Source organism: Mya arenaria, chromosome 1, assembly GCF_026914265.1.
Source record: "Mya arenaria isolate MELC-2E11 chromosome 1, ASM2691426v1".
Taxonomy (NCBI): Eukaryota; Metazoa; Mollusca; class Bivalvia; order Myida; family Myidae; genus Mya; species Mya arenaria.
In genome coordinates, this window is record NC_069122.1 from 27,797,415 (window position 1) to 27,821,201 (window position 23,787).

At 35.9% G+C, this 23,787-nt stretch overlaps 1 protein-coding gene across 2 annotated transcripts in view; it reads right to left on the reverse strand.

The window, feature by feature from the left end:
• The window catches only part of LOC128232986 (muscle M-line assembly protein unc-89-like), a 75,199-nt gene extending 51,671 nt beyond the window's left edge, over window positions 1-23,528 (reverse strand). Inside the window, exon 1 of one of the 2 annotated variants that reach the window (XM_052946828.1) lies at window positions 23,462-23,528. Coding sequence is in view for 1 of the 2 variants with exons in the window: in XM_052946819.1 (XP_052802779.1) it covers window positions 4,535-4,567 (33 nt within the window). In the remaining variant the exon portion in view is untranslated. Of the gene's footprint in view, window positions 1-4,534; window positions 5,292-23,461 lie in introns of those variants that run through there. The other variant, XM_052946819.1, reaches the window with a different exon arrangement.
• Between the last annotated feature and the right edge of the window lie 259 nt (window positions 23,529-23,787).

Consider the following 23,787-nt stretch of genomic DNA (forward strand, 5'->3'; position numbering starts at 1 on the left):
AGGCCACGACAAGCATTATGGGTGGTTCGGTTCATGGCCTTTTATACGTGGGTCTGTATTTGAAATATTAAAAGACCACGACAAATATTATGTGTGGTTCGGCTCATGGTTTGCTACAATATGTGAGCTTCTTTTCGAAGTATTTTAAGGCCACGACATGCATTTTATTCGGTTCGGTTCATGGTTCGTTACTTTCAACAAGTTATGAACAATCGGATCATTGCTAACATTGAAATATATCCTAAATCATATGTAATTCCAAGAAGTCATTATACATGTATTCATCTTTTGAACCCTGGGTAGATAACAGTTGAAATTATCACAATCACTAGAGTAGGGCTTTATTCGTAGCAATCACTGACTGATAAGACAAAACATGAAATTCGTTCTTTCTTGACCTTCCAGTCAATACATCACGATGAACAACATCAATATTATATGATTGTATGCCCTATTTCTTTTGAACTTCATTGACATTTACGAAATGCGTGCACATAATTTTTCCATAATTTTATTAACTGCCTTATGACCCTCACCGTGCTTTATGGCCTATTATTTGCGCTTAATTGAAGACTTTCTATGTTCGTAAATCAGCAATTTCACTGCGTTCCCGGGGCTAATCAGAATGCTAATTTTATTACAACAATATGAGGTATGGCTTTATCAAGAAATATCATTGATCTTTGTTCGACAAGCTTCGTGTCCCTGTGTGTATAAAGATTAGAGAGACGTCGTAAAGAGAAGAAAAACACATTAAGAAGACGGAAATGAAGACGAACATGGTGCTGCTGCTGATGATGATGATGATAATAATGATGATGACGACGACGACGATGATAGTGGTTGTGATGATGAAAATGATGATGATGATGATGATGATGATGATGATGATGATGATGATGATGATGATGATGATGATGATGATGATGATGACGAAGACGACGTCGATGAAGATCACGAAGACGACGACGACGATGACGATGAATATGATGACGACGATGACGATGACGATGATGATGATGATGATGATGATGATGATGATAACGAGGGGGGAGGAGAACGAGGAGGTAAACAAGGAAGAGAATGACAATGATGACGACGACGAAGAAGATGACGACGATGATGATGATGATGAGGAGGAGGATGAGGGTGATGGATAATTATGATCATTGTGAAATTTATTAAGGTGAAATTGATCCTGTAGATGGTACAAAAGGGGAACAGAGGTGGTGATAATGATGTAGGGTAATGTTAGCATTGCTACTGTGTATTTTGAATGTATTTCGAAGCAATTTCGATATAGCGTTCTCAACAAACTCTTGCGTTAATACGCAGAGCAAATACATTGACTGTGCTACTCTCAATAAATAAGAATGCAATCCTCTTATCTTCAAATATTGCGAAGTAATCACATTCTTAAGAATGCAAAATACAAAAACTACAATCTTTAAACCCCACTTGTCTCAATTTCTGAAAGCTGAATAAGACAGATAAACAATATTCAAGTATGCAGCCCGCAAAAGCGGGTCAAAAAACAAACGCTTCTCTTTTGATTAGTAAATGTTGAAAGAGTTTGCATGGCCCTAAATACAAAATGATAGTCGTGGTAAATTCACAAAATAACTGAATGGCTGTGCTTCCGAATGAATATACAGCGAACAGACAAGAGGAGAGAGTAAACATCTGGAAATTCCTCAGGCCTAACAAAAATTCAATCTGCTTCGGGTTACCTGACCGACCCTATACCAACGAAATAGGCGCCAACCCTACCATTTTGATAGTCCGTGTGTTAAAAAAATACTTGTTATTCATAAAAAATGTAAGTATGTGTATTGGTTTTTTTTTGTTTTTTTTTTTAAAACAAGATCTAAAAAAATACTTAACGCCATTCCTAAATGGTGACAAAAACGTTGTTAGATAAAGCCTAATAAAAAATGATAATACATAGCCTAACTACCCTATCTGTTTTTGCCTTTTTGGACAAGATGTAACTCTAACCGAACAAAAATAATTGTGGCCTAACAGTAAACATTGAAGTCGCAAAATGGAGCTCTAATTCACAAATGTGAGTGAGTATGCAAAGTATGTTAATATAACTGGAATGGGTTTAACTTAAGTTGCATTGTGTGATTGCTAATTCTGATTTTGGAATTCACAAACTACGGTACTTTACAGGGATACGCCCTTACCCACGTGCATTCTGAGTTACTAGTAATACGTCACTACACGATAGAGAGGTCGAATAGGTCAAGCTGTGTACATGTCAAGTCAAGATCTAAAAATAGTACAAAGGCAATGCCACATTTACATGACATTTCGGACTTGAAATCTAAGGGGGTTTTGCGATTCTCACGGTAAGAAATTAGTGTGACCTTCGCCGGTCATTCGATCGTCCCCCGAGCATTGGGTCATTCGATATGCAAGCAGATAGGAAGATAAAAGGAAGGGGGCGTACCAAAATTAATTTGCACAAATTGTCTATCAATTCTCCAGAGTGGTGTTTTAGGCCGAATGGTGGCCCGTCATGCTATAAGATTAAGATGGAATCTTCCGATAGCGAGTCTGAACGTGAAAATAATACTAAAATTTACATCTGTGACTCTGACCACAATACAGAAGACGCAAAAGCTAGAGTTAGATGAAAACTCGAACCAATAAAATCGCATCTTTGAAAAGATACAAGTTGTTTCATGCTTGTTCAAAAATTTAAAAAAAATCGTAATTTTGAGTATTTTAAGTTTTCCTATAGTAAACCATGCCTTTAAAATAACACTAGCAAGCTATTCACCATGTTCCGATAACCAAATCTCTTGGAATAATGATAACTTTATTGTTTCAAAAAACCCAAACCCTACTTATAACTGAACGAACTCAGCGAGTAAAATGAATGTGAACTGAATTAATGTAAGCAGATGATCAATCAATTCTTCATTTAAAACGACTTGACTCCACGTGGGAACTTTAATAAGAACCCAAATTATCGTCTGTAACATTAAACCACCTTAAATATGGGCGATATATTCACTCATAATCACCAATTCAAATGCTTGTGCATTAGTTTGAAAATAATATATCTACTTTCTATTAGGACTCGGGTTTCATATTCCGTTATCAGATAATATACGACGTTGCATGAATTACGACAAGGTCTTTGCTGCGCTGAAAGGTTGTATTTTATCATGATTGAGTAAATTACACCATACCAGTGGTAATTATTAGAGATAAGGTGATACTCCTCTTCTGTTCCATTTATCATTGCAATGATAACATTGTTTTCTGAGTTACTGCTGCTACTGGAGCTGATACCTGCTGTTGCAGTGGTGTTACCGTAAGGTACTTCTGTGTGTTGTTCAACCACCTAACAACACCAGTAGCTTAACCATCATCACTACACACCGAGCTATGAAGGCATTAACATGACAACCATCATCACTACACACCGATATATGAAGGCATTAACATGACAACCATCATCACTACACACCGAGATATGAAGGCATTAACATGACAACCATCATCACCCCACACCGAGATATGAAGGCATTAACATGACAACCATCATCACCACACACCGAGATATGAAGGCATTAACATGACAACCATCATCACCACACACCGAGCTATGAAGGCACTAACATGACAACCATCATCACTACACACCGAGCTATGAAGGCATTAACATGACAACCATCATCACCACACACCAAGCTTTGAAGGCATTAACATGACAACCATCATCACCACACATCAAGCTATGAAGGCATTAACATGACAACCATCATCATCACCACACACCAAGCTATGAAGGCATTAACATGACAACCATCATCACCACACACCAAGCTATGAAGGCATTAACATGACAACCATCATCACCACACACCAAGCTATGAAGGCATTAACATGACAACCATCATCACCACACACCAAGCTATGAAGGCATTTACATGACAACCACTATTACCATCACCTTAGTCGATTTAAAAGCATCTCAACCATCATCGACATCAGAATAGCTTGTACATGATGCACGAGAACAACACACCACCTTAACCGATTTAAAATCATCTCAACCATCATCGACATCAGAATGGCTTACACATGCTGCACAAGAACAACAACAACAACAACAACAACACTATCCGTTGAATAAAGACAATGAGATGAAAAGTATATGGATTACCACTTTCAATAATGGATTGAATACGACCCATTTCGCTCCTGCTGGAAACACATACATTTGACATTAATCTTTATACTTCTCTCGCATTTCAGTAATTACACAATGTAAATGCTCGCATTAACGGAAACAGCTGCCTTTCGGTTATGTTAATGATGCAACAGCTTTTAAATCGCTAATGTAAGCAAATGGAAAGAAAAAATCGGTCAACTCAATAAAATAAAAAATACTAAAGTAGTTTTAACGTATTTAAATACAGCGTAAATACATGAGGCACTCGGTGCAAAGGTCTCGTTTTTCATGCAAATGTCTCATTTTTCAAGGGTTAAACAAAGGATCATTTCAGATACCTACCCGCCTGCAAATATTTATCTTCCCGTGCTCCATTTAGTACGTCTCTCATTTGGATTGCCGCCCTTTGATTTGTATTCGCCATAGACAATCGATAGTCGCCATAACATAACTCCGATAATTCTAGGATCTGAACGTTTTACAGACACTTAATGAAGTAATTTATCTACTTGGAGTGTAACACTGTATCCCTTTTGTTTAAGTGAGAATCATTACATTATAAATCAACTTAACGGGGTCATTGACTCAAGATACGTCTGAAGTTTGTCTTAGAATGAAAACCACGTATACATCCGAACCCTCAGACAAGATGATTCTGTCTAGTTGCAGACGTGTATTTGTAAATAACGTCCACTATAAAGAATATCAATTAATCCAGGACACACATTTGTAAACACTGTATAATATATACGAGTGTGCACTATTCCGGGGGCAGTTTACTTAATACCATCCGTCAACACAAGCCTAAATAACAACACACATACATCACAGTATGACACTTATCCCTCTTGACAAGACTTAAAACGTGGACAAAGACCTTCCACCGGACACACAAATATCAATCTCGTGGTTTATCCGTAACTATCAACATCAAATCCCTCCTGAACGTCCAAATATCCAAATATCCTTAATCCATCATGTGCTGTCCGAAATTGGGTTAACTTGTAGTAAACATTCAAACTCAGTTTTAGAATACTCCACTTTAAACAAGACACATTGCTTGTCTGTAGAGCAGACGTACATGTTTGAACTAAACCACAATCAGACCACACTGTATATATAATAACTTAACTGACAGAATAAGTAATTTACTTTGTGTATAGTGAATGATAAATTAAACAACCGAGCTATAAAATGGTTCGCTTGTGGTATCGCCTTTCGGGACGCAGTGAAGCGTAAACGATATTAATGATCGTTCCTGTCAGTCAAGCAGAAATGAGGCGGAGCTAACGCGGGTTTAAGGCTGGGTCTTGGGAATCGGCCAACAAGTTTTCATGATTAATTAAATGTGTATGGTTAGATTCTATCTAAGCGAGATACAGGTTCAAAAAGAGCAAAGCAATTTGATAAAAACAAAGAGATGGTTTAAACACGAGTTAGACCTTGTGTTTAGGAAATGGTGAAGATTAGACCTGAACTCCGCGTGAAACGATAAAGAGTCGTTAAAATCACGTCCAAAGTGCGTGTTTATGCATGTTGATTATTAAATTTATTCCAACAGTATCTTAAAGGCAATATGTTACACTCGTGTCGTTAAATAAATATACACATTAATACACATGTTTAAGCACACACGTTTAAATGCACATTTATTCACGAACATATATATTTGATCTTTACAAAATATCTTTCACAAAACAAATAGTTCAGTGGAATATGCCTGACAAAAAAATTAAGGCTCTGGCGTTTCTCCTTTGCAAGTTCTCATTTATTTCTTTGATACATTTAATTATCATTTTCTCTCCATTTTCCTGTAAAAGACCGGAAATTATGTTACAGCATTCTTTCAAATCGCCAGCAATTCGATATTTGTCAATACCCATTATTTTTTCTCCAATAAACTTCCACAAATATTTGCTTTTGGTAACGTATCAATGTGAAAATCAACAAACTTAATGTGATATTTGGGCGAGCGATTGGTTTCACACACTTGTAAGAATGCTACTAGTTTTTCGGTGCTAAAATATGTAACTCCTAATTTCCCTCCAAAATTACGTAACCCAGATACAGTACAGCCAATAAAACTAAGAAAACCATCGAAATATTGCGCTATAAATGATAAAACTTGCAACTTGTTATCTCTTATGCAGTAGAAAAGTGTTTGAACAAGACAAAAACCCATTATTGCAATGTTTAATCCTCTGACGCCGAACCTGATAACAAAGTTAAACATTAGAATTAAGCTAATTTAGAATTAATTCTGCACTTCAAACAAGCAATTACGAGACAACCATTTCTTTGTTAAACTTCTTTTGACATACTGGGGGAAAAATCTTTAAAAAAAAGTATAACGATCCGTCCATTTTAATCAAATATCAAAGCAGACTGCTATGGCTGTGCTCAAATGTATACGCCTAGAATTATATATAGCAGAAAAAACTGTTAAAAATATACGTCTCTGGTGAAGCCATTTTTAATTAGTTGTCAATTTCTTTCATTCTCTTAAATACAAGATGAAAATTTATTATTCATTGAAAGAAACACTGTGATAAAGATCAATTTATGCATTAAAGTTCCTTAAGTCGCTTTAATACTCAGCATTACTTTACGCTTTAAACAGAAAAAGTGTGATAACAACAATAAAAGAGCGGAATAAAACCGGAGTTATCAGCCACGTGACGTCTTCATATCACAGGCGTATCTGTCCGAGGTATATCCGATTACGACGTCATGCGGACAATCTCGCCCTTGACCGTAGGGATTAATGATTTCGAAATATTGTGTGCCAAAACCCCAATATTGATTATGACATATTAATAGCCACATTATCTCTTTATGGGAAGCATAATTCCCAGCTAAAAGGAAATAGCTAGTTCCTCATAAAACCCACGATATGTTATTCCACGATTTAGTATCTCGCAAAATTCATGGAAACCAACAATTTAAGTAGAATGATTCGATCAGATTTAAGCGAATTCTATTTGAATTTTGTGCGCATTTTGAGTTTATTTATGAAAAGAAGGAGTGTAGTCTAAAACGAAGAAAAACTGCATCCTGTAAATCGACTTAACGTCTTAAATGTTGAAAAACTGCATCCCATAATAAATCGACTTCAATGAAAATGCATCGCCCGCATGTTACCGAACCTAATAATTAAAATTCCCCTCTTATCTCTTGACAAAGCGTTTTCAACTAAAAAAAAACGAAAAAGGCAAAGAAAAAACTGCAACAGGAAATGCATAACTCCGCGCACGTCTCACACAGCGTTAAAAAATCCCAAAACTTTGCAACGAACGACTTTTGAAAGCATGTTGACATGCTCATATCGTAAAACAAACATGTTAGCTCGCTTTATGAATGCCTAGCCTGAATTGCGACTCGAACTACATCAATCATAAAAAATAAAATATTACTTCTTTCACACAAGTGTTTTCTCATTTGTTATTGATGTGCAAGTAAGCAGTTTAATATTACATAACTCTTTTCTATTTAATAGTAATGAAATGTTATTTTTAAGGCTGCATTTACACAGATCGACCGTTTTGACATTGTTTTTGCCTTGGAATGAGCCAACGTTTTCTTAAATGTCTGAAAACCGGTGAAAGCAGACTGCTGATAAAATATCAGAGAACGGTTTTAATATTTACACTCGAAAATTGATGCTTTATTGCTGAAAGAGTTACTAATTTATTAAGAAAAAATGAAAATTTCGACAGTTTCCAAAACAATTGAGATCATTCTATTGTGTTATCCTATTTGACTGATTAAAAAACAACAACACAGATGTCAAATCAGCTGATTCTGAGACAAAAATGAAAAGTTGTCAAATCGGTTAATCTGTGAAAGTGCAGCTTTAAACATTTCGAAAGTAATTTGGCCATTAAAATCCATTTGAGGCAAAACGAACGCCTATTCTACAATTTGTTTAACACAAACTCTAAATACACATACTAATTTAAACACCTATTAAAAGTAACTTAAAATTACCTTAAGATAATAAAAGTATCCCGGGAGGTGATAATCATTTTATATATTTATTTCCAAATTTGAATAACACTGTTTTAAACTGTGTGGCAATATTAAAAAAAACACATGATTTGAAATGGAATTTATTTTAATTAAACACTGACAAGTGTAATTTCCTCTGAGATGATAACAAAAAAAACCACGCAATAATGACCAATCAATAAACAATTTATTTCATTCTTCTGACAATAAATTTTAATCAAAATCAACGATTTAAGGTAATTCATCCATCATTAACACGAAGAAAATGTTACTGATAAAGTTTCATATTGAAATTACAAAATAAACGTTTGATTATTTTTAAAGTTTTCACGATGAGCTATTTTATATACACATTATGTTATTATAGAACCAATTTAATAAAATTGCTATATAATGATTACCTCCCTTTAAAGCTGCACTCTCACAGATTGAACGTTTTGGCAACTTTTTTATTTTTTGTCTTGGAACGAGCCAAATTTTGGGAAAATCCATGGAAACCAGTTATATAAGACTGCTGACAAAAATTAAACCGCAAAGTTTTATATTTAAGTTTAAAAATCGATGTTATATGCATTTTTCCTAAACCGTTAGTAACGGTTTAAGCCATAAAACATTAATTTTCGAACGGGAATATGAAAATCTGCGATCTGGTCTTTTGTCAGCAAATTTGTTTGCAGATATTTACGCAAAAAATAGCTCTTTCAAAGACAAAAAGTTAAAAAGTTGTAAAAATGGTAAATCTGTGAGAGAACATCTTTAATATATATTATCACAATAAAAGCGTCATTGTGATGCTATTCAAAAATGTAATCCATGCAAAAATAATAGTAAATCAATATAAATTAAGCATAGAAATAAACTCGATGTTAATATCTAAAACGCACGAACACATTTTTGCATCCTAATGATGGATGGATGGCCTTAAATATAACCATTAAGTACAAGAACAAACCAATGGACCAAACATGAAAGTACAAAAAAAAAATCATTATATTTATTAAGTATCTCAAATAGAAAATACCATGATGTGTAAAACACACAAGGGGCTTTTTGTATAGAGAATTTTTTTTTCAAATAAGGTTTTTAATATCTTCCATCGATGACTAACAGGCGGAAGTCTAAAGTATGTGTACTTATCTAGTACTTAAAGGGACCCGACCACGTTTTGTAAAATGCACAACTGACGAAATAAAGTGTGGCAAACTTTAAGAGTGTTAAATCTAAGATACTGACGGCTGGAACCCGTTATGTTGATATATGTTCAAATATTGTCTTTGAAGTCCACAATTTTGAATAGCGTAGGTAACACTTTAAAAAAATGCTTATAGGTTTAATTATCACTCAGCTTATGTAAAAAAATCCTTGTAGGCGAGCGGTTTTGCTGACAGTTTTCTATATATGTTATTCTTAGACTTAGACCACGAAAACCAGCAGGATTTTTATGCTAGAATGCTATGTTTTTTTCCCGTGCAAATTCGGTATCAACGTGTAAAATAATTATAATATTAATGTTTTCAGTTGCATCATGATTTATAGATCCCTGGTTGCATAAACGTTAAAAAATTGGTCCAAAAACTTGAGCGAGTCCCTTTAAGAAGTCCTATTACATGATCGGTAATAATAGAAATATTGTATCCCTCTCTTGTTAATTTCTAATCACCACTTCCCTTCCTTGTCAAGTCATGTTACAATCCGTATAACGATTGGCTCGCATACACTTATAACTCTTGTATATCCTGATCAAATAACATTCCATGCTTCATCTAATATTGTTAAGAACAAGAGCGCAGTTGTAGAAACGCCGACGCTCGACTATTATTATTATTATTATACAGTCGAACATCGTTGGCTCGAAGTCCAAGGGAACCAGCGAAGATATCTCGAATCTCGATAATTTCGAGCCACGCGGGAAGGCTTACATTCATTTTAAAGAAATCCGTCCTTAACACCAAGTTCGAGCCAACGAAAAATTCGAGCCAAACAGATCTAAGCAACGGGGTTCGACTGTGCTCATGACTTATGTATTACTTTATTTGAAATAAATACTGGTTAAACCAACGCTCGTCTGCTTTTTTGTAAGCCGGAAAAGGGGCGCAATTCAATAATAAATACGGGCAGAGTTACGGGCCTTACTGTACATGTGAGAAATGCATTTGGCAACATGTATACCAAGTTCCATTTGAATATCTTGAACGGCGTAAGAGATATTTGTATTTTTGGCATAACGATACTTTGATATAACCGAAACACAAAAAGTGTATAACTTAAACATGCTCAGTCTATAGAAGTTTGATAATAATATATTTGGGTACGCCCAGCATTGTCACTCTGGTAAACAAGAATGAACTTAATCAAATATTATAAATAAGCGACAAAACCAGAACACCGAGATAACAGTGTTCGATATAGCGGGGTTCGACTGTACACGCTTATATTGTCCAAACAAACAAACAAACAACGGTCTACATGGACAATATTGAATAATCTTCTGCATCAGAAAAATGTCAACAAGATTTATTTTCTCAGCTCTTAAAGCATTCCTGAACGATATGCCATAAAAGTTAATACAGAAAGAAATAAAGGTCAAATATTCTAATGACAATGACGTCAATTCTACTGAACCTAAGGCAAAATGAAATAAAATAGAAGATTTCTCATTGCTGCATTCTCCGTTCGAGTTCCACCAGGTGAACTTGCAAAATTCATCACAGTTTTGTAAGAGAAATAAACAAGTTCAATATTCCAAGAAAGCCACGGTGCGCTGCGCGCTGCACGATATAACAAGTGGTTGCACACTGGCACACATTTCAGACAGATTCTGTGTAAGTCTGGGTGAAAACTCTTAAATCACCGCGGGAATCTGGAATTCAATTACTTCCGTTATAGTTTCAATTTTCTCTAAACCTCGAAGAAACGTTGTTGTTTTTTGTAGACAACGAACTGGGAATGAATTGAGAAGTTAATGTTTCTTAGTTTTTTTATAGCAAAAACCAACAAACTGCTAACAGGTTATTGCGTAGGAGATTTGTACAAGATTCATTTTGTATGAAAATGACCGTGTGTCATCCACAACGTTTACATTAAAAGATCTAACTGGACTTACAGCCAAAACCCGCTATGACGAACTCTTTTATCTCGATGGTCTGGTAATGTCGAACTTATTTCGATTTCTTTTCGGTTAAGCCATACACTTTTTTGTATTTCGGTTATATTGAATATTCGTTATCTCGAATTATTTCCCGCGTCCCTACGACTTCGACATAGCGAGTTTTAACTGTATATAGCTACTCAGATTCATTCTCATTCAGAGGTTTGATAATGATAAATCTAATTGCTGTACGTAGACCATCAATACTCTGGTGCACGAGAATGCTCAAAATAGATAGAAATAGAAAATAAAAACCAAAATGAATATTTTATTTCGAGCTTCTGCCTAAACCCCAAAATTGAATTACTCGTTTCCGGAATGGCATGTACAATTTTTGGCGGAAGGCAAGTTCGTATCTGTCGTCAGGGCTGTTAAAATCTCCCTGAGGAATCCTTGTTTATATTGGCAGACTCACAAATTCCTAATGAAGCCGAATTCCCCGAGCGATTTCATCGCTGCAGATTGCATTTCAAGTCATGCAGCATCCATTTTCAGACCATTCGAGGGACACTGGCTTGTAAGGTTGCTGGAGAGAATAATTGATCCATTTCTCCAATAGTCTTAGACATTTATCATACCGAGCCGATAACGTTAGAAGCTTCTAATTATATAAATGAGCTGACAATTGCATTAAGTGAAAATTGCATTCAATTTGGTACTTATAACATAAATAATATACCACACTATCAATTGAACCCAAAGATAATACATTTACAAATAAGCGTCCATAAACCAGAGCAGAACATGAACTATATTTCATTGAACTCAGTCAACCAAAGCAATCCATATACACTCGCTATGTTGAACTCTGTTATCACGATGTGCTGGTTTTGTCGAACTAATTTTATTTTATTTTTTTCAGTTAAGTTATACACTCTTTGTATTTCGGTTATATCGAATGTTCGTTATCTCGAAGTATTTCTTGAGGTCCCGTCGACTTCGACAAAGCGCGTTTTAACTGTATAGCAACAAAGGCCAGTATCTAAAAAGGCGTGCGTTTCCAGATTTTTAAATATTCCAGGTATAAATATTTCAAAATGCATGAGGCTTCTATGATGGCAATCTATTTAATCAAGTACAACATTCGATCAACTTAAGAGATTAAATCGAGTACAACCCTCCCACGTGACATGCGCACAATACAGTCATTTGTCAAGAAGCATCTAATATTAATGATGGATTACTGAAGCCTTGGTGGTTCAACAGAAATGGCCCAGTATTTTAACATTCACAACCTCGCGATTTGCTGAGCAAAATCGATGAATAATTACGAAAAATGTTCGAGCTTATTAAGAAAGGCTTCCACGCCAGGCGCGAAGCTTACTGTACGCGAGTACGCGGCTGAATCCACATGATTCTGACTAAAATAAATAAAAGAATTCAGCCAAGTTGCAGTATGTGTACTTGACTACATGATCCTAACATCTGAGGGGGGACATATGTATAGGGACATGCCCCCGAACCCCCCTATCACAATTATGAATCCAAATGAGGTCTAGCTACGGCCCTACACACAGTTGGCCGATTGTTCAGAACTTTGTTAACACTAACAGCATTATTTACGTCATCTTTGTTACATTTCAAATATTCACGAGTACTACTCTGTCACGTATGATCTGCGGTATTTCATATAATATCTAAGACAACTGTTTCAGCTGCACTTGTTTGAATTAAATAATTATATGTATTAATCAACACAGATGCATTCTAAAATGAATCTGACTAAAAATGTTCACCTTGTTAAGTTAACCATATCTATTTAAATGATGCGACTAAACTGTTTTAAACTTAACCATGTAGGGAGGGGGGGAGGACATGTTTTATCATTATGAAACTCCTACACTGATGTTGAAATGGTTAGCCGTTTTCCATTCTTCATTTGTTGTTTATTTGTCTTGACTATGTTTTCTGTATGGCATGCAAGACTTTGCTTATTTTTTAAGATTTGAAAGTATATTGTCCACTTCTTGGTAAGAGAAAACATGCAATAACGCCACACAAAGTTATACAGGCGATGTACAGTCGAACTTCGTTGGCTCGAACTCCCAGGAATCGGTAAAAAATACCTCGAGATCCGGAAAATTTGAGTCAAGTCGGAATTCTTACTTTTTGTATCAAGCAATCGGTCCTTAACATCCAGTTCGAGCCAACGATGAATTCGAGCCAAGCGATTTCGAGCCAACGGGGTTCAACTGTCTGTGCTGCCAGTCCTATGCAACTATAAAACTGTAATCTCCCTTAACATCGTTTCGCTTTGCCCACTCCTCAATCCTCAACCGCCTGTCTTACTCCACACCCTAGCCTCCGCTGGTCATCACAGCGTATGACTGTACTCTTTCCCGAAAGTTGATTATCTTCTAGGGCCTCCCCTGGTTCAGCTATTCCCCTGAGTATTCTTTTTCATTCGCCTATTTTTGACAAGGCGACAATCCTCGTAGTACTTCAGATGGTCGTACTTTTAGTAGGTCTTCGCCCTTCAAAAATGTCCCACTTTTCCATCCACAGCCGTGTCACAAGTCAGCCATGAGTCGTTTTCGGAAAGGCAGTTTTTACATGTCCGGTGAGGAAGGAAATACAGGAAGGTATTTCAGGAAATTACGAGGTCATCTTACCATGACTGTTTTTTTAAAAGTCGAATAAAATACAAATACCGTCGAAACCCCGTTGGCTCTAACTCGCTTGGCTCGATTTCCTCGATGGCTCGAACTGTATATAAAGGACCGATTTCTTTAAACTGAATGATAGGATTTCCGCTTGGCTCGAACTCCTCGAGGCTCGAGGTATTTTTGCCGGTCCCTCGATATCGAGCCAACGGGGTTTGACTGTAATGATTCTGAGTGGATTCCGATCACTTCGAGAAAAGCGATGTCAAGCTACAAAACCAATTTTTCCTCAAAACTTTCCCCAAAGATTATCACCTTGTCTTTATATAACGATTCGGGTAGAATGTTTCAAAGCGCCAGACTCTGAAGCACCCAGATGGGAATTTGAATGGATTCTTGCCAATCAAGCGTCTACGGAACAATGACGTATCACTTTCAATCAAAGGCTTGGTCGGTAATTGACTAAAACCAGTCCGATTTAATTGAATTCGCATGCAGCGACCAATAAAATGGATGTGCCAATGCCTGGAGTATGAAGAAAAAGGGATGACAATTTTGTTGTCAATTAGAGAATTATAAAATATTTAAACACCGCAGAAATCGATAGAAATGAGATTTTAAGTGGGCGGGGTCAAAAGTTTCACGACGAGATGGCACAATGACAACTTGGATTTCGTAATATTGACTTGCGAGTGTGATGCAGATGAAAAGGGTGTTTGTTTCCAAAGAAAGCAAAAAGTTGCTATAAAGGAAAAAAGGCGTAACATGAAATGATCACATCTAAGCTACGTCAAATGAGTAGAATAGCTTGTGCATATTATATTTTTGAAATACAGCCAAACCTCGTTGGCTCGAACTCGCTTGGTTCGAATTCCTCGTTGGCTCGAACTGGATTTAATTTAAAGACCTATTTATCTAAAAGTAAGAATTCCCGCTTGGCTCGAATTTTCCGGGGCTCGAGGTATTTTCAATGGTCTCTGGGAGTTCAAGCCAACAAAACTCGACTGTATTTATATCAAATTAGTTACCAGAAACACCAATCTGATGTGTAGAATGGTTTCATGAATATGGTTTTTAACGAACGTAAGGCTTAAAGGGACACGCTTATGTTTTTGTTAAATGTACTGTATGACAGAATTAAGTGTGGCAAAGCATTAGGAGTGATAAAAATAAGATACTGACAGCTGGAACCCTTCAAAAAATGTTGATATATGCTCAAATATTGTCTTTGAAGTCCTAGAATTTAAATAGCATTTATAACGCGATTCAACAAAACTCTTAAAAGTTAAATTATGATTATGATTGTGTATGGGCGCTTGTGAAGCTTTGTTGTCAGTTTCCTAATTTTTCATTGACTGTATCAGCGTGGGTTGGCAAACCACTTTGCAGCAAAATAATTCTTTAAACGTTAAATGTATCGGTATCTATGTGTAACCTGGGACCAATGATATAATGTAATCTTACTCCCAGGTGTAACATAGTTATGATATAAGTGTTTCCAAATGCACTACCGTAAAAAAATGGTGCAAAAACATGAACGAGTCCTTCTTAAGCTGCACTCTCGCAGATTTACCGTTTTATCAACTTTATTATTTTTGGTCTTGTAATGAGCCAATGTTTGCGTCAATATCAGCTTCTGAGTTCTGATCAGATCGCAATTTTTCATATTTCCGTTCGAAAATCAAAGTTTTATGGCTAAACGCGTTACTAACAAAAAATGCATAAAACATCAATTTTGAACTTATATACTTATAAATAAAACAAATACGATCTGAATTTTTTGTCAGCAGTCTTATATCACTGGTTTCCATGCATTTTCGCATAAACTGGTTCTTTCCAAGACAAAAACAAATAAAGTTGGAAAAACGTTCAATCTGTGAGAGTGCAGCTTTAAGAACGCTGCAGTTTAATGCGAAACGATGGGAGACTTAATTTTGATTCACTGTCATTAGTATTGTTCGATACATTTTATTAATAACCACGTAAACCAATTGATTCACTCCTATTGCACATTGCCTCCTTCAGAAATCACACACTCTCACTAAAATTTCAAAGATATCTGAATAAAAGCACATTTGTAAAAATAAATATAATGACGTTACAGAGAGAGTTTTCTCAAATTAATAATTCAACTCACTAATGACTTTAGTTAAAACCACACCTGAGGGAATCATTATGAGATTGGAGGCCCCTCGTAAAATATTATACGACGGTGGAGCAATGGCATTAAGTTTTTAAGAGAAGAGGAAGTCGTCTTCTTTAGCATGAGAAAGAGTTTGTTACTCGATGAAGAGAACCCATATTTATTCAATTGTGTTTCTTTTCCCATATCACTTTCGCGAGAGAGTAACTATTTAGTATTTATTATACATGTATGTGTACACGTGCTTTATAGATTACCGGTGAAATAGAAATGATATTTCACTGGTTTAAACCAAACCAGCAGCCCAGCCAGCAATCACACGAGCAGGAGCAACAACGACAACGAAAACAACGACAGCAGCAAGATCAATAACGAAAACAACAACTACGGCAACATCAACAAGATCACCCTAGAGGTATTTACATAAAGTACTTCGATAACCAAACACGTGGTAGTCAAGACAACAGCAACAACTGCAGAAGTAGTAACAACTTGTTACCGACTGTTGTATTATACCATTAAAATGCACATTCGAATCCCGTTGGCTCGAACTCCAAGGGACAGGCAATACATCGAGCCTCAGGAAAATCGAACCAAGCGGTAATGCTTACATTAAAAAGAATAACATCGGTCCATTACATCCAGTTCGACCCATCGAGAAAAATCGAGCCAAGCGAATTCGAGCCAACGGGGTTCGACCGTAATGTAATTGTGTACATTGTCGGTATTGAAATGGATATGTTAAGCCATATGTAACGATACAAGAAAAAATAACAACAACGTCAAGTTCGTATTCTGTCCAACATAATCATATCGTGCTGGCCTAAATATGTCCGCAATCCGGAATTTTATGACCATGTATTACTAGAGAAACCTCTTTGCTCGAACTGTGGTCGTACACGAAAACGCGGTATTTTACGACCAACATTCTTGTTTGTTCTTAGCGGCGCATCAATCAGTGCGATTAAGTGTCGCCCATCCGACGCCGACATGTTTTTAAATTTTGATCTTTCTAAAATGCGATGTTGCCACGCAATTTGGTTATTGTGTTTAGACGAAATCATGATGTGTAATTGTGTATAATGAGCGAGCAAAAAAGAACGGACTTCCGATAGTATACAAAAGTATTATAAATTGTTTTATAATAAAAAAAACGCTTTGCTTGTTTGTCGGTATGGCTTTTAAAATATATTTGTATATATATATATATATATATATATATATATATATATATATATATATATATATATATATATATATATATATATATATATATATATATATATATACGTGTATTAAATGTGTACACACAATTGTGTTATGTGTGTGTCTATGGACAGAAAAAAACGAAAAAAAAAAACGAAATGAATAACTAATGGATTAAATTATAAACATCTTCTATTAAATACAACGAGTATGACTCGGCGCGTTACCAACAAATAAACAAATAAATAAAAAGAATATACCACTAAGACTGAATTTATAATATTTATATGTACGTAAAATATTCAAACGTATTAATAACCATGAATACTAAGCGTGTAGGCTGCTAAATTACGACGTAAACGCCTAAACGGTTCACGTAAGGGCGGTAGAAATTACGTAATCGACGTCATTTATCGTTAACGCATCGAGGAGTTACAAGTCTCGCTTAATTATATTTTAAGTCTAAATGCTGGTCTTGTTCCTCGGCGTAACATTTATGAAAACTTCTTGCGTAACAAATAATATTAAACTCAATCGAGAGTCTGCGTACCGAAAAATGTCAAATTTTGAGTTTCTGCATACCGTGTACTACCCTCACAAGTCCCTGGAACTCCGTAAAAGTCTCTGAACATGATCTCGCGTACCACCAAAGGGAGTTTGAGCGTAAATTTTTGTTAAACACCATGCTTTTACATGTATAGTCCTTATATAAGCCTCTCAGTATTCTCCGTAAGGAAATAAGAAACACATCTGTATTTGTATTCGGAGCGCCTCGGTCATTTTCAATCGAAAACAACCTTGGATGTATATGGACGGTTTACAATGTCTGAAATCGTTACATTTAACTACGCTGCAAGTAATTTCAAGTTAACAGATACACTTATGACTTTCCTCTTGGGAAACTTATTCTTATGCTTTAATACACTTCACTTGCAATGATTTAAACTTATATATTCAAAATACGCGTTAAAACACTACAATTAATTGATACTTTTATTTAAAACTTTACGAACTACTTCTACTGATGTAACGGCATACATCCGATGTTGTTTTCGATAGAAAATGGCCTAATAGTTCTGAATGCTGTATTTGAGAACAGCAGAATATTCGATTAAGAAATATAAGGTGATGGCGCTGGAAGCTACACAAAAAAAGACAGTAATGAAGAAAAAAACCATAATCTTTCGTACATAAATTTCCAAGAACTGTCTCATTATGGCGTAGGCTACCTGTGCGATCATACCTGTGCACGTCACGCACGAGTTTCTTTGTGAGGTCTGTTTAAGAGCCATTAAGAAAATACTTCAGAGAGGCGCATAATGTACCCAATATAATACCATTGTGAGATTTTTCCCTAGAATGTAATATTCAACACATTTGCTGGAAGTTGGAAGTGGAATTCCAATAACAATTCTATATACGGTATTGGATGAAATTTGAAATCATGTTACTAGAAAATTGTAGCCGTACACAGTAAAATTTGTGTCATGTAGTGGCTTAAAGGTTACTATACGATAATGTAACCGCATTTTTTTTCGACCACGACGGCAACAAAAACAATAATAATGTTGGTAGTTATGATGAAGATAGTTTATGACACTGAGGATGACAACGATTTGGACGAAAACTTGTTGGTGTTGACGTGGTGGTGGTGGTGGTGGTTGGGATGATGATGATGATGATGATGATGATGATGATGATGATGATGATGATGATGATGATGATGATGATGATGATGCTGTTGCTGATGCTGATGATGCTGATTATGATGCTGCTGCTGATGCTGATGATGCTGATGATGCTGATGCTGATGATGCTGATGATGCTGATGCTGATGATGCTGATGATGCTGATGATGCTGATGCTGATGATGCTGATGATGCTGATGCTGATGCTGATGATGCTGATGCTGATGATGAAACAAAATACACATTTTAAAATTAATACGGGATGACCTTTATACAAGAACACTACCCGCTGTTATATTCAAACTGTCTACCCAGATTTAATAAAATAGGAAATTGCTCGTATAAAATGACGCAAATCTTGTATAAAGTAGTTTCCATGAAAGACGAGGAGTAATACACATACTAATTTGGGATATAAAAATGGTTTTATAATTCACATTTCGCGTGTGAAACTTAAGTTTGATAGGCGGGCAATAATGGAGATACTTTCGAAAAAAAATAGTGAGTGGTTTGGGGGTTGTTTTTCTATTAGAATGGTTTTAATGCTCGTGTTATGAATTAAACATTACGGGTTAATAAAAAAGCGAGATGAAAGGCCACTGATTTACATAAAGTGATTATTCAAATGTTATAGGGACATTAAACAACCACGCCAGCGATATAAGCGATTCGTGAAATAGCTGGCGTGTTGGTGTTCTAATGTGCACTGGTCTGAATATTGCCTCCCTACACGAAGTGGTCCAGTGCTGCATCGCTTTCCATCTGATATTGTCACGAAGCCGCGTAGTGTTGTTTAATTGATATGCATTACAATATGTGTTCTGTACCGTTGACTTACTGCCTTCACTAGATTATGTGTGGGAGTTTCATTTGTTGAAGTTCGTAATAAGTCTTTCTAGTACATTTGTCCCTTAACGGATCTTAACGAAACATCATCCTGGCTAATGCGGTTTTCTTCGAATTGAGTAAGACTCATGCAGTATTTATATGAAAGTAACTAAATCAAGCTGCGTTGAATAAACTTTAAATGACAAGATTTACCGCCCAGGGACACATTAACCTCCCAGGGGCTTATGTTTGGTATAAACACGCAATGGTACAGCCAAGATTTAAAAAGGGCAGGGTGTTAGGACAGAAAGGGCGCCTTTGAAGCGCATTGAATACGTCTTAATTGTGCACTTGCAAGGGCCAATGTTTAATTCTTACTGTTTAAGTGTTGTAACTTCTTTCAATATTTTGTTATGAATACCTTAGCTGTAATCGTTACTTTCGTGTCAATTAATCAATCAAATCTTTATTTCCTCCTATATAGAAGATATCCAAATACATTTACAACTATATGTATATTTATTATTTGTATACTTATTTCTGAAAAATGACTGTTAAACAAAGGGACACAGCGGGTTGTAGTAAAAAGGCAGCATAGTGTCGGAATAGTGCCCCACCCTGACTCTTGGCAAGCAAGTTACTGAGAGAAGTATACAATTAAAATCGCCCCAGTATGTATTTACAGATAACAACGTTATTACATGTTAAACATTCCAATCATAGCATTTGTAGATTGTTTCGTAGCGATATAAAACATGCATTGAAGACCATGTTGTATTCTTCAAACCATTTACACCTATGGTAACATCCATAATTATGTATTAAAATAGGATATACAATTATAAGAGTAACATGGGGACAAAATACATTTCGCAATTAAGTACTATTTTAAAACACAAAAATATAGCCGTATAAAGTATGACTGACTAAATAAAATGATGATCGTTTGATTGTATATTTACGTTCTAGTTAGTCACATTTCACGATAAAACATGACTCTCCGATGCTAGGGTATAAATCAGGTTTTATAAACGGGCAGGGTGCAGCAGAGAAGGGACAGGGTGCAGCAGAGAAGTGGCAGGGTGCAGCAGAGAAGGGACAGGGTGCAGCAGAGAAGGGGCAGGGTGCAGCAGAGAAGGGGCAGGGTGCAGCAGAGAAGTGGCAGGGTGCAGCAGAGAAGGGGCAGGGTGCAGCAGAGAAGGGACAGGGTGCAGCAGAGAAGGGGCAGGGTGCAGCAGAGAAGGGACAGGGTGCAGCAGAGAAGGGACAGGGTGCTAAAGGAGAAATATTACACATGGTGTAGGACTGTGAAGAACTTGAACATGATGAAAATGTACAAATTGTGCTTCTACTAGTAATATTAGGTTTCACCTGCCAAATTGGTTTGTATGAATTTAAAGTCCTGTTTTAAGTTTTAATCAAAATAAAAGAACATATTACATAATTATATTTACATTTAATTATATGAAAGTGGAGGGTGCACATGCTGGTCTCCATGAGGGCAAAAGGGTGCTACAAAAAAAGCCACCTTTTATAACTCCTTAGCTAGGGCCCTTGATAGCCATGCTGGGTATCATGGTCTAAATTTAATCATGAATCTGCCGCCATGCCATGTATGTACAATGTTTATTATATACACCTCATTTGCCATACATTATGGTATGAGAGAATAAACGCTGTTTGACTTGACTTTGACTTGACTTAAATTATGTACTTACTAGTTAACTTCTAACGTGAATAAAGACATATATCTTGCTAACCTTTGAAGTGTGAATGACCCGACCATAAGCAACAATACATGGACACACATTGGTAATGTATGCTTTAATGTTCTGACCGGAGTCAACGAACTATTGGCTACTCAATTAACTTAACAAGTCCGTGGCGGTTGCGTGTGGTTTTATGCAAATATACCTAAAACCTAATCGATTAGATTTTGCGGCCAACCGAATCGATACCACCCTCGTACTGTGGGAAATTATCGGTGACAGAATTTATTGTTGTTAAAATAGTCACAAAAATGTCGTTCATGTGCGTATAATAATAATATCAATTTGTATCGTGAACAATATATCGTTTATGGTGGCCCACACTGTGTATACATTTGACGTTCCGACTTTGACATTGTTTTATACTTGTGTATTTTAAAGATGCAATCTTACTCCCAAATAAAATTGACCACAAGGAATATAATTGTTTTATTTACCGAAAAGGATTAATAAATATCGAAAATAATGGTTCTTATGAAGGATGCCGAGTTTAATTTGAAATACCTTGCTTTATTTTGAGGACAAATGCAGAAAATACGGTATTTCTTCCATATGGGCCGATAGTTGATCGGTCGATAGTTGATCACTGTTTATCTTTTAGCACTCAACAATCATTTAATATTTGTGCGTTTTCCGCCATTAAATACTTGGTTACAATCTTGTTATCAGTTATTTATATTTAGTAAGTAGTTAAAGCTTTACCACTCAAATATTATGTTTGTAATACATGTGTATGCACTGATTTTAAATACGAGTGACTGTGACACTTCAAAAAATGTTTAGTTTTAATAACACTTCATTCATCCGAAATGCTAATGAAAATCGTTTAATAAAACAGTTTCATTATTAAAGCTAGACATATGACACACATATTTCATAATTATCTATCCTATAACTGAGAATGACACCAGCTAACACTAATGAATGCTCTTTACATTAAGTTACTATAACTACGACGAAAATGAACCCTAAATGCGCCCCCAAAATGTTCGTGTAATCTAATTCGGTGCAGCGGGCAGATAAAAAGAAGATAATGCAGTTTCGCGAAAGATGTGCGCTCATTCAATTTGGCAGCTGTCTGAGTGAGGGATATTTACACGCGGCGAAAAATAACTCCAAGTGTGTAGAGCGAGGTTTCTGGAACGCAGTATTTTCTCTCTTGTGTATCTATTGATCTATCTGTTCTCAGTGTCTGACTTCTTTTAATTCTTCTCAGACAGATAAAAATCAATTTAAGCGAAGCTTTACAACATACCACACATCGTGTTCATAATACCAACGTCAAAGCTTTATTCTATTATTACGACGTATTGGGTCTACTTTTTTTACGCGCAATCCTGAACAATGTCAGTTTAAATTTTATCGCTAAATCGAAATATGTGTCAAGTACGTTCCTTTGCAAGAAAACTTGTCGTCTGCACATCTGAAAACGCGGTCTGGTGTGTAGTTCACTATGCAGATCTAAATTGCAATACACTCCATCTGACAGCTGATGAATTATCTCCATTATTCAATGAAAACCCGCAGTGGGCGGAGCTTAAATCAAAGGCCAATCACAGGTTTTTCCAATAATACTCTTTAGTCATATAACAAAATTTCAATATTATTACACAATTGCATTAAAACTAATTTAATTGAACGAAAATTTCAATTTCATATTTTTCAGTTGTAAAATAAAAGAGAAATTAATTTTTGAAAATCAACATCGACCACCACCGCGCAAGGCGAAATGAAAGAGGTCCGCCATCTTGAATCCAGTAGTGAACAGTATAATTACCCAATAAATCGCTTTTAGTGCTTTTAAAACGCATAAAAACCTCCAAACAAGTCTACCAACGTCTATATTAATATTACATTCATCTATTTGTGCACTTACCTCGCACTTTAAAGGCGTTTATCTGCAAAAATCCGGCAAATTTCTTACGCGACACACTCACTCTTTGCCCGCTCGGCAGAAATGTAAAATAGTCCGTTTCTTGAATAAATTGCTTGAGCTCCAATAGTCACGTGATCTGAATAATTTAGGAATCCATTTTTAGCGACGATATTTTTTTCCGAAAGAAAATTGGCGGTGTTATTTGCTACTGGGGAAAATATAGTCGAAGATAAAATACGTCAGATTTATTTGTATGCAGCGAAGCATAGATAACAAACGAGAAAAGAAAATTTGAAGACGGAAAGCGTAATGAATCAAATCAAACG